Here is a 17,888-nt window from a genome sequence, read left to right as displayed (position 1 = left end):
GACTTTTAACCACTCAAAAAATTTCAACCCAAAAAAACCTCCACACCCTTTCTCCCTCCTCCGAGCACCCCACACTGATAGTTCTGGGTGCAAATCCTGTGGTGTCTCAGGAAGATGCACCAGGCTTTGTTTCAGCACTTGTAACTGGTTGCAGGCTCACTTTACCTGCCTTGGTTGTGTTTGTGGTGGTGGCATTCTGCTGCTGAAATGAATTAAAGTTGTTTTCAGTGCAAAATAACAATCCATTTTATAATTAATAAATGTTCTAAAAGCTGCCAATTCATTTTATAATAAATAAATGTTCTAAAAGAGATAGGACTAGGAGGGGCTGTCCAGCCCAGTGTGCCAAACCTGTTTTAATTTGTCATAATCTCACTTTCCTGTTTTCCCACCAGACCACTTTGACTCCTACCCCCTTTTTTTTCCAGGAACACATCTAGGTGTCTTTTGAATTCGTTTATTGGCTCTGCTGTGTGTAGCACAATACAGCCTTTGTTACACTTTTAGCTGGAGCTGTTTATACCCAGTGACCCATAATTTGCTCTCAATTACACTCATGTACATCTGAAGTAACAGCATCAGAATCAATACATGTAACTGAGAGCTGAAATTGGTTCTGGGAACTTGAGCACCATTTTCTCTCTTGATACTCTTTTCATAATTAGAAAATTTCAGTTGATTAAAAATGGTTATTTACCTTACAGGAGCTACAGAATTTCCTAAACTCAGTTTCATTCTCTTTAAGTTATTCTTACTCTGGAGAACAAAAAGTTTGAGCCTTATAACTAAAGACTCAGAAGGCTTGGTCAGGGTGAGACCAGCAAGTTGTGGAATGGCTTTAGAGGATGAGAGGACAGGGTGTAAAAAGGATACAATTTTGAACTAGAACTTGATCTTTGTATGAATTGAAGTGGGAAGCTGCTGTCCTGGGATGTTCAGGGGTCCTCTCCTGGCCTGCCTCTAAAATCTGTTGGAAGTCATGGAGTCAGTTTTGGATGCACAGGAGGGAAACTACATTTTTGAGAGAGAATGGGGCAGGAGGAAGGTGGGTGCAGTATTTTGGGGCTGGAATGGGGAGTTGGGATGAAGGGAATGTACTGAAGCAAAACATTGCAGAGAAGGTTCTGATTTTGTTTAAGGAAATGGAGACTGGGATATGATACAGAGGATAGTGTTCAGTACAGCTGAAAAAGGTTTTTAAAAACCTATAAAACTAGAGAAGAGAAGTTTGAGTTTTAAATTATCTATGTATATTTTGAAATGCTTTACTAGGACATTTTAAGGAGAAAAATGTTACAATTTTTGATGACCACTTGGAATATATAAAATTTCACCAGTTTCTAGTTCCCTTTAAAAACAACAAAGAAACTAAACCCTTGCCAAAGTAGTGAGATAGAAAATTGTTCTGTATAGTTTTTGTGGCTTTTTTAAAATAGGATACCAGACATTGTATGATTAGTTTTACCTGAAATTATTGTTTCCAGAACATCACAAAAAAAAGTTCATCAACCCTTGATCTTTTCTCAAAGAGCTTGAAAGTTCACACTAAGTTTCCAGTACTTTGTAATTTCATGGATGAATAATAGTAGGTACTTTCAGTAAATTTGATTCTGGAAATCTTAATAACTTAAATATGTAGGGTAGAGCACGTGCATGGAATGTTACCTTGAATTATCTCAGCTGTGATGTCTGGAACAAACTGTAATGATGCAAATGTAGCTTTACCAGCACATGGAGCTTTGAAATATGGGTCTCTTTGTCTAGTTGTTTCTTGTGTAGTTCTTCTAGAGACAGCATCTGTGGAACCAACACACCTGGGTGAAATGTTTGGGCCATGCTGAGGATACCTGGTATTGAAATCAAGATATAATAAATGCTTGGGCTCTCTTCAGATGGCCTGCCCCAGTTTTCTGGCATAAAAAAATCAATTCTGGCACAAAAAAATCAATTTAAATTTCCCAGATGTGTTGGATCCTGTTACTGTAAGGTAGTGTTGTTGGCTTGTTCTGTGCCCTGCTTGAGTGCCTGCAGGAATTACACTGGAAGCTGCCTTGTTGTACCTTTTCTAGAGATATCATTTTTCCAGAATTATCTATTTTTCAGTGTTATGTTACTCTATGTCCATTTTATAGGGAAAGGTTCTTCTCCCAGAATGTTCTTTTGAGCTATTCCATGAAAACAGAAATAATACCAAGACCAGACTCTGTTGTAAATCAAACCAAACAAACCATTGAGAGCTTCTCTGCTGTTCCCATACATTTTAATCACATTGCTGTTTGTGCTTTTCTCTGCTGATAGAAAGGCACTGATATTTTCTGCTTCCACCTTGGGAGTGAGTCTTGTATTTTATTGCTAGAGCTTTGTTTATTTTTTGCTTCCATTTTCTGAGGTCTCTGGCCCATTTTATCCATTTACAGAACTAGCAGCTCTTTGAAACTTTTTTTTTGACTGCCTTTGCTAACTGCTCCCACAGGAGAAGAAAAGATAATGATCAGGAAGTGCAAGTGCAATCCCTGCAGTAATCCCAGTGCCTGCTTCCACACTTGCTGACTCCTCTGGTTTCTTTTACAACCCTAGTAAAGCAGCAGCATGGGATACTTCTGTACACATCTAGGGAAACTGAGGTGCTTTTCTGTTTTCCATTCTGGTCTGGGAATCTCAATGGATTCTATTCCTTTTTCTGTCCTCAGTCTTCCTCTTCTCTTTCTGGTCTTACACAGAACTTGCTTTATCTCTATTAATTAGTTAATTCCAATTACACTCCTGTAAGAGCTTGAATGTTTTTATTTCATTCAAAGGTCAGGAAATAGTGCCAAAGCTTAAAATATCAGCATCTCTAATCTTGGAGATCTCTCTTAGTTGGTAGCAAAGTGTTCATCATGTTGATTTTAGTGAAGTTGAAGTTAGGCAGGAGACCTTGAGGCCAGGAGAGAAAGTGCACATGAAAGGGACAAGTTTATGGTTGGGCTGTCCCAGATGGGAGATGGGGTCACACAGTCCTGGTCTGTAATGGGACATGAACAACCCTGGTCTGAGAGGGTTTTCCCAGGGCTTGGCATGCAGAAGGACCTGGCAGGGCACAGAAGGCAGGTCTGTGGGTGAGCAGGGGTTTAGGGGGTGTCCCCAGAGCTTTGGGGTCACTTGTCTCATTGATGCTGAGTACCAGCAATTCTGTCTGGAGGGGCTGTTTGAAGACTGTAGAGCCCCTGTCTTTGGTAGAAATACAAGACTAAAGCCCCAGAGGACAAGGGTACCAAGAGCTTAAAAATGATGTGTCTCCTTGAGAGCATCCTAAATTTACCCTTTTGTATTTCCTGTTTTAGAATGTCCTTGCAGGAGGGAAGATAACCCATATATAGGTTTAATCTGTGTTATTCAGGAAACTGTGTAAGGAAAAATCCTTGCCTGTGTTTTTAGGATCTTCTGGAAGTTTATTTATTCACAGCACCATTGAATCTGAATGAAATGCAGAAGTAAGATGGAAAACTCACAATATCTTACCATGCAGCCTTTTCATGGTTCGCTTTCCTCCTTTGCCTTTTACTTGAGGGCAGAACTAGGGTAGAGAAATAATTTTTGTTCTCTTCTGAAAGGTTACAGTAATAAAGAAACTCTTGTTAACATCAGAGTATATGGCAGGCAGGAGTTTTCACAGTCTGGCATTGTTTATTTTACCAGCAATTTGGAACCTTCTGCACTCTTAAAATATTGGCAAGAAAATATTAAACTGTTAACTGTTCTGTGGCCTGCGTGTGTTTGAAGCCCTGGGGAGGAGGAATGCTTGGGGAAATCGGGTTTTTCTCAGCTTATGATTGAAACCAGAAGGTGCAAAATATTGGTAGAAGGTGAAAGCAATGTGACTTCAAATTAGAATTTTACCCAAATGTGGAACTGATGGGAGAATGTCAAACAGGTCACGTATGAGCAGGGCCCTGCCAGGAGAGAGTGGGGAGGCTGATGGAGCAAACAAAAATCAACCAGTCTGCCAGGCATACAGAAATGGATTTGAAAAGGTGATAGTAGTTGTGAGTATTTGCAGTTATCCTGGCCTCTGTCACTGGATAAAGGTTGTAGCAGTAAGGATTAGGCTGGTTAATTGCTGACTAATTGTATGGACTCTAACAATTTTCACTCCATTTGAAATGAAATAAACATTTTTTTTTGACAAATTTAGGAGAGGAGATGGGTGCCTTGCTGTTCCCCTCCAACAGAAGCTTGTCCTGACCCCAGATTCTGGAGAAAAAATAGTTTTTTGTGTTCTTAACTATTTTTCCCCTAGGGAAGGATGACCTATTTGGTATGAGCAGGATCATTCTTGCTCATGTTACTACATAAAATGTAGCCTCTTCCCATGAGGGTATTAAAGGCTATGGTAAGGGAGCAGGGTTTTTAATAGCACTAGCACTTTTCAGGTGAAATTCCTGCCAAGTCAGCAAAGTGACCTGATGTCTGGTGTCCAGGATCATCTAATGAGCTGTGCCTGTCCTGCTGGAAGTCAGGGCAGGAAAGAACAGAGGGGAGAGATACCAGCAATATCTACAAAGGTCAGCAAAAAATAGACAAAGCTGAACATGCTCAGAGCTCCTGCTGCTGTGAGATGAAGATTCAGTGTGTGCTGTGGCTGCCAGTGACCAGAGGTATTTGGGATAAAGGATAAGAAGCAGAGCTGTGGGTCAGTTCCTTCTGGTACATTCTCCTGGCATTCACTAACGAGTAACCTGAGAGCTGCATGGGGATCACTGACAGGAATCCTCCAGGAATGTGCAGCCCTTTGTTACCTCCTCCATAATTTTTGCTCTTTAATGCCCTGTGGCAGTGACTTCTGCCACTTAAATATGTTGCATGAGAAAACACTTAAATTTTAAGATATTATTTGGTCATTTCATTAGATTCTTTTCTACATCTTTTTTAATGAGAAACAGTGGACAATAATTCCTTGTTTATCTGCTTGATACCAGTCATGATTTTGCCTCTCCATCATCTCTTCTTCCTCACTTCATCCTGAAAAGTTTCCTGAGTGTTTGCTCATATGTGTTATCATGTCATCATGGTCTTTTCTGTGTGTTTTCTACTACTTTTACATTTGTTCAGAGTTTAAAGGTAACAATTATGCATACCATTTTATATGCAGTACATTATGGATTTATGCAGAATAGGGTCCCTCTTCTCGTTTATATTCCTTTCATAGTAATTCCTAAAATTTATGTATCTTTTTCAGCACTATTGAATTGTTCAACTTTAATTTTTTTCTCTTAAAGATCCATTTCAAAACTGTAGCTGCCAAATGTGTGCATGTTCCTAAATAGGTTTTATTGATTTTTTTTTTAAACACCTACTACAAGTACCTTTATCAGCATTGAATATCACTGGTCATAATTATCTGTGATTTTTATTTTCATTTACTGTATTTTCTACCAATTTGTACTTACCTGTTTCTGCTGAAAGACTTTTCAGAATGGATGCCACCTTTCCTGTCTCTGCAGCCCTGGTGATGTTAGCTAAGATGTTTCATGTAGTTCAGTACTTTATGATCCCTGGAATTTTGTTGCTCTTGATTTTGATTAAGTTATCAGAAGTCTTTCTCTATGGGTGGATCACATCTCCTGGAATATGATGGACTGGGAGTGTCCAAGGCCAGGGTGGACAGGGCTTGGAGCAACCTGGTCTGGTGGAAGGTGTCCCTGCCCATGGCAGGGGGTGGAAATGGATGGGCTTGAAGGTCCCTTCTTCCAACCCAAACCATTCTGGGATCATTCTCTGACTCAAAATCCTGAGTGCTGTGAGAAGGTGATGGAGCAATGAGTATTCACTGCCTGATCTGTGGAAACCCTGGGCCAGCAGATGAAGCCAGCAGGAGCCAGTTTCAGGGGCACCCACAGGAGGAGGTGGATCTCCTCAGGGGTAGCAGACCAGGGTGCACATGGTGAGTGCAGCAAGTTCCCTGCACAAGCTGCTGGACATGGAGACCTTTTGGAGGTTACTCTCTAAACAGATAGCAAGAGTTGGGAAGTATCCTTAGCTGAAATTGGTTGGGAGAATCCTTGGAAGGAGTATATATCAGCTTTTCTAGGGTTTGGCCTTTTCTCAGGGATTCTGGCTGCTGTTGAGGGCAGGATACCCTGGTAGGTGGTCCCTTGGTCTGGTCAGTGTTCCTGGTGTGTGACACTTTCTGACAGTCCCTGAGGTTTGTCTCAGTGACGAGCTGCAGCTTTGCAGGAACCCTGTGAGTGCTCATGGCACATATTTACCTTATGATTTATCTACCTATACTACTGTCTTCTCCAGGTGCTTCTTTCAAACTTGGTTCTGAAATCTTCCTTATCAGTTTATCAGGCTGAATTCCTGATTCTGGTGTGTTCAAAACACATTGGTTAGCTTTAGGCTTTTAGCAACTGGGTTTTTAAGAGGCATCACAGGAAAATCCCTTGACAGCTGCTCACCTTACAGAGAATCAGCACAACTTGACAGAGCCCAGCAATTTGACCTCTTCTCCCTGATCCTTCTTTTGAGAGGTTGTCAGTGAGCTCTGCCAGCCACGTTCTGCAGGGAAGCAGGAATTTGGAGTAAGCCATTGAATACAGTTCAGATTGTACTGTGATCTCCCCTGCATCTGTAACTCTTACCATGGCAGAGCTTCCAAATTAAAAAACTACAAGATGGGAACAAACCTCATTTTCTGGGTAGCAGAAGGGTAGGGGTGAGCATCTGCTTTTGCTGAAAGATGAAGGTAACATTGTATAACTTGCTTTTCTGGGTCTTTCTTGGAATAAACTTGCTCTGAGGGGTCTTATTGATGATTGCACAATTGTTGTGAAGGTAGAGCATGCACAGCTTTTTCCATTAACATGTTGTTTTTATGGGTTGAGGATTTTGGCAAGAGCTGGTTCTGCTACAACCCAGCATTTAGCTTTTGTCTAGGTTAAAAGAATATTGGAGTAGGTTATCACTGAATATTGAAGAAGGCTTTAAAGATTGTTCTCTGAAATTAGTGATTATGGAGGTGTATTACAAAATTACTTCTAATTTAAAACCAGAGAATTTATCAGAAGAGTTAATATTTAAAACACACAGGGCTCAAGCTGTGGCTAATTACAAGCAGTGATCTGCTTAGCAGAGCAGTTAATAAAAGGCTCAAAAATTGAAGATTGGAATACAAATTTCTTCAATATTTTCTAATTTCACAAGTATATGCCTGAAGAAACTGGCTGTTATGGCCCCTTGCTACAGGAATCTTCCTAATCCTTTTTAATAATTTAATCTTCTTAATTCTAGCTATAGTCTCAATCATGTCAAAATTACTGTCCTGCAAGCACAAGTGATGTTATAGGAGGAAATAAAAGGGCTCTGTTTGCCCATTTAATGTCATGTGTGTCTTAACACCGTGTTTTGAGCAAACACTCAAAAAAAAAGCCCATATATAACTGCAAGTGCTTATATATTATTTATAAATAACATAAACCATATTACAAGCAATTCTGTCCTATTCCAGCTTGAGAGAGGGGGCATAAAGAAGCCTAAATATTTGTGGAGTGGTATTTTTACCATCAAAGTTCAGTCCTGTATCGTCTTGAGGAACTTTTGCTGATATTCCTGCTCCAGCAGTCAGAAGTGTCAGTGAGAGTGGCTGATGTTCACGGCAGTGGGGCTGCAGCAGTCCCCAGAGTGGACTCAGCCATGACAAGATGAGTGCACTCAGACCTGTGGAACTTGTTTTACACAAGGCATGGATTAATTTGTACTCTATCAGTATAAACCACTGCTTTGCTGTTGCAACTTTGACCACTCCAGGAGTGTGCTGCTGGTGTGGTGTGACACCTGGAAGAGCCCAGTCCTGGTTTGAAGAGATGACTCTGCTGGCACATCCATCCTGTACAGGTACAGGAGCAAACACGTTGTACAGAAGAGGCTATTTATTCTAGCAGGATTGGTCTAATGAGAATGAGGGGGTGGAAACTCAAGCCAGAAAATTCAAATATGAAATGAGATACACATGTTCAACTGTGAGGGTGATATGCTTTAGCCAAACACAACTTAGTGAGCTTAGTACAGGGGGAACTCAGTGAAATGTAATGGTCTGTGATATGCAGAAGGTCAGGTTCTATGATCTAATCATTTCTTCTGGCTGAAATCTCTTCATAAAAAAGTCTAGTTCAAGCATAACTTACAGCCTAAAGAGAGGAATTGCTGCCTGGAATTCAATGACTAGTGCTTGTACAAGGCAGTTAGAAGTGCCCCTTCTGGCTTTATAGTCTATGGAAGGATTAATGTGTTAAAGTAGCTCAAGGGTGCAACACGTGCTGGCAAAAGCTGAAGCTGAAAGAAACTCCTGTTGCAGTGCTCAAGGCAGGGCAGCCCGTGGCCATCCCAGCTGGGCAGTGCTGGCAGGACACAGGTGTGCAGTGACACTGCCAGGGATCCCCTGTCCTGCACCTCAGCCCCTGGGCTGATGGCTCTGAGCAGGCAGGGCACAGCAGAGCCCATGGAATTGTTAAGATTGGGAAACACCATCCAGAGCATCCAGTCCCCATCAGTCAGTGGAACAGCCCCTCCATGTTCACCATTAAACCATGTCCTCAGGTGCCACATCCACAGGTTTTTTGAACCAGGGATGGCGACTCCACCGCTGCCCTGGGCTGCCTGTACCAGTGTTTTAAAAGTTTTAAAAGTTGTTTCTTTTCCATCATGTCCAATCTAAACCTCTCCTGGCACAACTTGAGACTGTTCCTCTTGCCTGTCATTTGTTACCTTCCAGTCTGTGCACACTGATCCTACTCTGCACCAAAGCAGAGCCAAAGCAAGTGGGGAGGAGGAGGAGATTCATTTCCAGAGGAAGCTCTTGGTCCTTCACAGGACACTGACATGGACTAATTCCAGAGCAGCATTCCCTTTAAACACCATGGCCACGTGTTAGCTCTCCTGCTACGTGTCCAGCAGTACAGCAGAGCACACTGCTCTTACTTCCCTAGAAATCTTCTTAGAATACAAAATCTTCTGGGAGACTTTGCTGCAGTCACCCTCAGCACTGGCTGTTGGATGACACACATGAACTCCCTGAGGCTGAAGATGGTTTCTTCACTGTGACATGGAAAATCCAGCAGCTGCTTGCTGCAGTTGTCCCACAGGCAGAGCAGAAAGGCTCCCTCAGAAAGGCTCATGGAGCCTTTCAGAGAACAGTTGTGACCTGTAGCAGGGAGATAATGTTAGCTGTACATTTCCTTGTTTCAGAGGTCTTGTAAAGGTGAAATGTGTACCAAAAATGGGTTCCTTATTTTGAACTAACACAGTCTTGTGTCACTCAGCACATAAATCTGTCCAGTGACAGCTCTGCGCTGGGCTGCTCCAAGGAAGGCAAAGGGGCAAAGTCCCAAGAAGAACTCCAGATGTTACTGATTTTTTCCTTGTTATTAGCAATTGCTCACTTGGAATTCTCTAGCAATTTTTCTTCTTAATAACAAACTGTGGAAGAGTCAGCAGAATCACGACCAACCAGATCCTGAAACTTGCCAGTGGCAAGGACTTGTACAAGCTTTGAAAGAGGAAGCACTTCCAGCAAACACTGCTTTGGATGTGCTCATTTTTCTTGATTTATAAAGAAGGATTTTTTTTCTTCAGTGTTTGTACTTGACTGATGCCAGTTGTGTTCTTCAGAAACTGCAGTATTTCTTTAAATATTATTTCATTGCATTGAGATACAGCTGCATCCCCAAACTCAGATTTTCTATCTGAAGTATATATCTTTTAAGATGTATTTATTGCCATGTTTGTTTAACTTGCTTATCTCCTTCATCAGTCTGTTTCTTGCTAACTTAAAGCTGCTGCTCTTTGGTTTTAGTAGGGAAAGCTGCTTCCCCAGGGATGTATAGTCCAGGACTTGTCTCTGTAATGGGACTATTTGTTTTCTTTGCCCCTTGCAGTTGCCTGCTGTAACATTTGTAGTATGTGTTAAGTAATCCTTGAGGTAACATTTTTATTATGTCATAAAAAGTGCGTGGCAAATATATAATAACTCATGGAATTTGTTTGTTTAAAATGGAAGGATAATTTATTGAGTGTGTTACATGAGACCTGCTCCCCCTTATTAGAGCTGTAGAAGTGCAGCTTATTTAGAAGTATGTTCTATTGAGAAAAACCACGATCTCTGACATGCATAGAAGGTTTGAGCATGGTTGGGTAGAAATGACATCATAGTTTATGTACTCAATAAAAATTTAATTAAGTCATTACAGAAGTTGCAGTCATCATTTAACCCTCTGATTTCTTATGTTTAGTTCTTTTTTTAAACATTCAGTAATAACCAGTCTCCAAATCTTGATAGCCTATAAAATATCTGCATGAATTTTAATAGTTTATATTAATGGAAAAATATGAGTAACTGACATAAAAGGAATTTTCCTTGTGTTTGCACTATGTGCATTGCTATAAAAATGAACAGATGAAAAAAGACAGTGGTTTAAGGGAAGAGTATATGAACTGGAAATTTGTTCACTTGACAGAAACTAACTCATATTTTGATAGAAAAGCTGTTGTGTAATTGCCAAGGTGAATACTCATAAGGATACTGAGAGAGAATTCAGGACAAGGGGTTCCCAGTGTGGTGGGTGTGATGGGCTGGTGTCTTTTGTGTGTGAATCCTGTCTCTGCAAAGTGCAGTGTGTCACACCTGAGTGTCCTGCTGGTGTGCAGGGCTTATTGGCCTTGTCTGTTGTACTTCTGGAGCCTGTGAGAGTGTAGAAAAGAAATGCTTTGTGTCTCTTGGATCCCTCATGTGAGTCAGTACAAAGAAGAAGCTTTACCAAAGCGTAGCTGGGCCCTTGGGAGAGGAACTGCATCACTTTGTTGGCAGAGGTAAGGAGTAGAGGCAAGAGGCAGTGTGGGTGAGGGAGATGCACAGGAGGCATTTCAGCCATCCCTCTGCACCCAGCAGTTGGTCCAGTCCCATTTTAAGCTCACATGGGGTCAGTTCTCACACCAATGGGTGGTTTAGGCCAACCCAGCAAATACTTAAGCAATTCCTAAATTTAGTTAAAGGTCAGTGTGGAACTTGGACTGAGTCACACTTAGAGCTGGAGGAAGTTGCTGTGTCATCACAGACTCTGAAAGAAGTTTAATCATAGTCAAGAACTTGTGAGTCTGAGCTGCTAGAGACACTGGAGAGGCAGAATTCATGTTCTTGCTGGCTGAGAGTCAGTCTGGACAGTACAGGAGGAGCAGTGGCAGGGTGGTGGCTCTGACTTTAGCATTCCTGTACTTCCACTGTAGTAGCACATTCATCCCTGCAATCTGTGCTTTGGGGACAAAAAAACCATTGAAAAACCTTCGAGTTTCTGCAGATGGATGAAGGTCTGGAATAGCTGCTCAATAGCTGATTACAGAGGGGTCTCCATGTTCTTGGGCTGTGCTGCCACTGCAAGGGCAGCCTCGCTTCACACTCCCCCAGCAGCATTTTCTCTCCCCTCCTGCAGCTGGTGGCAGAGCTGTTGGCTGGGATGCTCCTGCCAGTTGTGAGCTGGGAAACACCCACCTCAGCTGTGTCAGGATTCATGGAGCTGTGTCCCAGGGGGTTCCAGAGGGACTGACTCCTGCTTGCAGCCAAATCTCAGTCAGGTGGACTGGGGTACTGCTGATTCTTTGTCCACCCACAGTGAAACTGGGAATATTTTCTCCTCACCTCTTCCTTAAAGCCTGTACTGATGGTTTTCTGGTTTGTTTTTCAGATTAATTCTACTGTTCTAAAAGAAGACTTGAAAAGGATGGCAGAAAATTTCTATGCAGCTCTGTTTGGATATGATGAGGTAAGGAGGCTGTTTTCAGGGAATGTACAACAAGCAGACCATCTAATTCCTGAACACAGAATAATCCAGGTGGGGAAAACATTCACTGCCCATTTCTTTGGAGAAATACTACATTAGGGAAGCAGCCTTGAATGAAAGTTCTTAGAAGAAAACTGCACAGAGCATATGGATTTAAACCATGAGAGTGTGAAAGGCAGGGTGTTCTTTCTGCTGCTTCACCATCCCTTACTGGCCACCACGAAGTCATTTCCTCCCTCTGAATCCTGCTGTACTCAGCTGTACTTTGCAAGCAGAGAGAGAATTTATAGAGTATTTATAGGGAGTCTATTCAAGAATATTTATAGGCAGTGCCTAATAAGACAGAGAGGCAAAAGCACCACTCTGCACAAGTGTCTGCAGGACCTTCAAGAGGAAAATACAATTACATTGGTTTTTTTTTTTGCTCTTGTGAGTGTTGCTCTTCAGATGCTCTTATTCACAAAATGATATTGTTTCTCTGCACAGTGATTTGCATTATTATTATATTGTAAATGTAATCTCATAGAGTTGTGGACAGTGTTACACATGCAAGGTTTAATCTAGTTTTAAGTATAGCCATGATGTGTCTGCTTGTGCTTTGTTGACAATCTTTTTTGAAACAAAATGTTTGTTTTGATTAAAGACAAATGTTGACTTATTAAAAATTTTAACTGAATGTTTTAAAGTCTTTTGCCTTTGGTAAATGTGTTAGCAGAAGACAGGAGTTATGAGCCTGTGGTGACAGAACTACATAATCTAAAAAGACAATAAAAATTGAAGAGAATTTGGACAAAAACTATTAATAGACGTGATTCTTGTATAAACCAAAGCTAATATTTGATTTAATGGGAAAAATCTAGATAGTTCTTGATGAGCGGGATTTCTCTCTCATTTAGAATGAAAAGTAAAAAAGCAAAGAAAAATCACAAACTCCAGACTGCAGTTCTGCAACATTGGATTAAATATCCTTTAATTTTTCTTTTTAAAGTGTCATAGGCTTCACACATTCCCATGAGGTGCTGCTGCCTTCTCTGTAAGATCACCATTTTTATGGTAAAGATTTCATTACACAGAAATGCAGTTATCAACTCCGACATTTGGAATACCCTGACCCAGGTTTTTTCCAAATTAACTTGCCAGAAAATTGGTTACAGGCTGCTCTGTAAATTAATTTAAGGCCAGGGCTGTTTTTCCATTCTGGGAAAGAGTGATGTTGCTGCCTTTCCATGTGCAGAGCCCACGGCAGCTGTGGGCTCTGGGACAGGTGCCGTGGCCAGGGGCCAAGTACACCAGTGGGGGTGTCTCATGTCCAGGCCTTCTTCACAGGCAGTTTTTAATCCCCCTCTGTCCTTCCCTGTAGGGAATCCTGTGTGATGATCGTGTTCTGGCATCAGCTCTCTGGAGGAACCTTTTGAACAGGAGCTGTGATGACCCTCGGCACCTGGAGCTGCTGGTGGAGTACGTGCGCAAGCAGGTGCGGCCCCGCCTGCCCGCTGCCTGCCTGGGCAGCTCCTCCTCATCACTAAACCTGGTTTGCGTATTCAGTGGTCATTGTTAAGGAGAAGAAAGGAAAAATCTGAAAACTGGATGATATTTATGATAGAGTCATGGAATGTCCTGAGCTGGGAGGGACCCCCAGGATCACCCAGGGCAGCCCCAGCCCTGCCCAGACCCCCCAACAGCCCCACCCTGGGCACCCCTGGCAGCGCTGTCCCAACGCTCCTGGAGCTCCGGCAGCCTCCCTTCCCTGGGGAGCCTGGGCAGTGCCAGCACCTCTGGGGAAGAACCTTCCCTGATCTCCAGCCTGAGCCTCCCTGGCACAGCTCCAGCCATGCCCTGGGTCCTGTCCCTGGTCACCAGAGAGAACATATCCTTACTGCAGTTTGATGACAAATGGCTGCAGAGAAATTAATGGAATCTTGAAAGCAATCCTGCTCACCTATTTCTGGACCTGTGCTATGGAGGGGCTTGACAAAATGTGCCAGAAATAGGCTGCAAGCTTGTTGTAGAATTATTATCAGTGTTAGAGAGTTGGGGTTCTCCTCACAGTGAAGTAGGACATAGAGATTGAAAGTCTCTTGGTGATCTCTGAGGAAAAGAAATAAATGGGTTTGTTTTCCAGAATTATTTCTGATTCTTTCAGTTATTACCTGGAGGAGGCAACACTGAGTAGTGTTTGTCCTCTCAGCCCTGAGGAGTTTTGTGAACCAGATCTCTAGGAAATGTTGGTGGGATAAAGTCCATGTGGGCACCAAAGAAAAGAGTGAGAGAGGTTATGGAATAAAAGTGGAGGGTGTTGGACAGGAAATTGAAGACCAGAACTTTCACAACATCATTGTCTGTAATGTTTCCAGTACCATATTCAGGATCAGATAGAGGTATGGAGAGACAGTATGGAAGTGTGTGTCTGAGAAAATGGGAAATAACGAGCTGAGCTTCCTAAGGGACCGAGGACACTTTGAGAATGCCAGAGACTTCTCGGGGGGGACTGCCTTAATTACATGCTGAAGATTGCTGATGCTCAATGGTGAAGCTGTAGGAAAGTTTGCTGGGGTCAAACACATATAAAAACTATGTAATTTGGGATAATTTCTTGACAGATGGGGAATTTGTTGCACTTCTGGATATTCAAGCAAAGGATAGGTCTGAAGCAATCAGCAGTTTAATAGGAAAGAGTGATCAGACAGGAAAATGTGGCACATTGGGGAGGAAGGAGCACAGGTTCTGTGCAGGCAGGTCATTCCTGCAGACAAGTGGTGCACTTGAGGAAAACATTCCCAGCTTTACATAGGTACCAGTGAGCTCTGAACTGTTACCACACAGGAACGAGGCCTTGAGATTACAGTCCTATTATAAAAATGTCAGTTCAGCACTCCATAGTGTTTAAAAAAGTCTAAAACAAATCTTCAGAACTACTAGGGAAGAAATAGAGGATAAAATACTGCTGTGGTGCCACTTTTACATGTCTGGTATCATTATGAACTGGAATAATGTGTCTGGTTTGGGTGCTGACCACCAGAACAGATAAAATATTACCTGAAGAAGGGTCAGAGAGGAGCACTAAGGGTGACAGTGAAACTGTCCCTTTTTTAGCAATGAGTAGAATCCCCTCCCCAAAAGAGAATGGGAGAAAAAATGGGAGACATCTCTGGGGAATCTGAAGGCATATGAACAGTGAGCAAGGAAAGGCATTCAGGGACGCAGGAATGTGGGGACAGAACATTGGCACAGTTGATTGGGATGCTACAATTCCATGTGGATTCCAAAGCCACTGGCAAGATTTATGGAAGAAAAGTTTGCCCAGGGCTATTGAATCCACAACGACTTCAGACTCAAAATCTGTGAATGAACAGATTTTGAGAGGGAGGGAAAATGAACAAGGAAAAGAGCATTGTGTGCTTTGTTTAACTCCTCCTGGGGAGGCTGCTGATGGTGACTGTCAGGAACAGGCTTAGGTCGCTTTCCAGTGTGACCCTCTGTGGCCATGGGTGCATTCTTTCCCCTGTTGAGAAACTCCTTGTCCAATTATCCTTTGTTTCTAGTAACATTGTGTACCAGGTTGTCCCCAGATTTTTGTGGATCCTGTCTTGAACAGGGGCTATTAGTGGATGCCAGAGGAGAACATACTTGACAGCACAGTATGTGCTGTGCCCCTGGTCAGCTCTCCCAGCCTTCCTGAGCTGATGGTGGTGGGTTTGTGTTTGACTCATTCTTGAATGAGTTGGTTTTTTTCCCCCATTTCCTGTATCTAGGGTGACCAGTGGCAGCAAGTTGACCCTCTGCTATATGATAAAAGGGGCTTTTAAAATTTTGCTTATATTACACCTTAAAATCGCAATAGATCCCAACTGTCTTGCCCAGAGAGGTTGTGGCTGCCCCATCCCTGAAGTGTTCAAGGCCAGGTTGGACAGGGCTTGCAGCAGCCTGGGGTAGTGGAAGGTGTTCCTGCCCATGGCAGGGGGTGATACTGGATGGGCTTTACGGTCCCTTCCAAGCCAAACCATTCAGGGATTTCTTCTGTTGTGAGAATGAGCATTCACTGCATGTTCACCTCTTCCACTCGTGTGCTTTGATGTGATAAATCCCCGCTGTTCCCTGCTGTCAGGCCATGTTTCCGTGGCTGAAGCCTCGGTTGTGTGCTCTGGGATGGGAGCTCTCCATGGGGCTCTGGCCCAGGCAGTGTTCCCTGCAGTAACCACCAGGAGGATGAGGTGACTCATGGCAGCTTTGCTGGCTCCTCTTTGCCCTGTTGCCAAACCTTCAGAGGAGGCATCAGTGACGCAGGTGGCTCCAGAGGATCTGCAGATCCTTATCCCGGCCTTCCCGTGACGCTTCGCAGTGGGAAGCGACCGTTTTAGGTCCAGCTCACACAAATGGCAGAGTAGGCTGAAATGTCCCTGTTGTGCTTTTTGGAAAGAGGTGTTTGTGTAGCTGCTGAGGAGCTGCCTGGGCCAAGGGGAGCGTGGCAGTGACTTGCTGTGCTTGCAGGTGCAGCACCTGGACGCGCTGAGCGGGGAGGACCTGCTGCTGACGGGCGAGGTCAGCTGGCGGCCGCTGGTGGAACGCAACGCCCGCAGCATCCTCAAGCCCCTGTCCCCCGTTTACAACGACGAAGGACTCTGAGATCCACGTGCCAGAGCAGCTTGGGAAGCGTGCCTGCCATGGCACTGGGCTGAGGCTCTTTGGTTGGGAAGAACGGTTTGCTGTTGGAAGGAAAACATTTCATTAGCTCTCCCATCCGTGGTGCCTCGGTAGCCTCCTGGACAGCTGCGCTCCTGAATCTTCACCTGCAAATAAATGCTCATTGTTTTAAGAACCTCTGTCCTTTTTATGGACCCGAGTGACCCTTGCTGACAAATGGACAGAGCTGCCTTCTGCCTTTAGGAAACCAGGTATTCACCATGATGTAGAGTTCTCTCAAAAAGACATTTCTGTCCCTTGCCTTGTTCAAAGAGCTGCTACTCAGAGACACAGTAGTGCCTCTGCTCCCTGAATGGTTGTAATTGTAAATCTGAGCTTTGCATATTTAGATATTAAGTATATATTTTAAATGCCTGATACCAAGATGGAATGGTCCATCTTTGTTTTAGTGGAGTTAAGAATTGCTTTAACATTCTGAAGGGTTTTCTGTGAAAATCCCTTTTAGGAACTCTCCTTTTTGTTGCACAAGGGTGAGAGAATGCAAAGAATAATGCACAGTCCCCAGCAATCCTCTGTGACTTTGGCTGTCTGAGGGAGATTAAAGGCCCAGCTGTGGCTAGGCTGACAGTAAAAGCTGCCCCAGAACCTGATGTTCAGTCTGCCTTGCTGATACTTCCACATTCTTTGTAGAATTGTCTTCTAGGAACTCCTTTATGAAAAGAACATCCCTGTTGTGTCCCTGGGACAGGACTCTGCCATCCTCCATCCCCCAAAGCAGCAGTCCGGGGCTTTTAGGAAGATCCTTCAACAGCAGTGAAAACTTTGTGTGGCTGTGCAGGCACATGGTGCCAACACAGTAATTAGGGGAGCAGGAGCTGCACTGATGAAATCAGCAGAGGCTGAGGTTCTCTGTGTGGGTGGATGGTTCACCAGGCTGTTTCCAGGTCAGTGGCAAAAAGAGTTTTTATTTCTCTCCTGTCCAAAATCTGAGTCAATAATAAATGTCAGTCTGGGTTAAATTGCTGTGTGTTTGTTTTCTGAGCCATGTATGCTTTTGATAAGAATAAGCCCTATAAAATCAGGACTAATTCCTAATAAAAGTATTAAGCAAAAGTAGAAGGTGATAATCCTTAATTTACGAATTTAATCCTTAATTTGTGACTCCTTAGTCTGGTGAAAGTGAAACTGCCTGGTTGTGACTATTCTTCCTTGTCAAGTTGCTTTCTTTGTAAGTGTGTGTGTTGGGGAATATTTGCCATCCCTTCCCTGTGTAAAAAGCAGTGGGATGCAGCATAGAGGCTCCCAACACTGACTTGTGGAGTTTTTTTTTCTTCTTTTAGGGAACCTTCTGTGTATAAAAAAGGTTGTTTTTTTTTTTTTCCAGAACGAGCTTCCTCAGTTTAACTTGTTATAAAAGGAGGCATGTAAAGAGTCCCT

The 17,888-nt window shown here is 43.1% G+C and overlaps 1 protein-coding gene across 2 annotated transcripts in view; it reads left to right on the top strand.

The window, feature by feature from the left end:
• Window positions 1-17,470, top strand: part of UQCC1 (ubiquinol-cytochrome c reductase complex assembly factor 1) — a 47,134-nt gene extending 29,664 nt beyond the window's left edge. The window contains exons 8-11 of one of the 2 annotated variants that reach the window (XR_014616601.1): window positions 11,715-11,792; window positions 13,171-13,284; window positions 16,299-16,702; window positions 17,142-17,470. Coding sequence is in view for 1 of the 2 variants with exons in the window: in XM_084217697.1 (XP_084073823.1) it covers window positions 11,715-11,792; window positions 13,171-13,284; window positions 16,299-16,433 (327 nt within the window). In the remaining variant the exon portion in view is untranslated. Of the gene's footprint in view, window positions 1-11,714; window positions 11,793-13,170; window positions 13,285-16,298 lie in introns of both variants that reach the window. The other variant, XM_084217697.1, reaches the window with a different exon arrangement.
• The last annotated feature ends 418 nt before the right edge of the window (window positions 17,471-17,888 follow it).

Source organism: Fringilla coelebs, assembly GCF_963513975.1.
Source record: "Fringilla coelebs genome assembly, chromosome: 18".
NCBI classification, from domain to species: domain Eukaryota; kingdom Metazoa; phylum Chordata; class Aves; order Passeriformes; family Fringillidae; genus Fringilla; species Fringilla coelebs.
The sequence above is the reverse complement of the archived record's forward strand: the minus strand, read 5'-3'. Positions and strand labels throughout refer to the sequence as shown.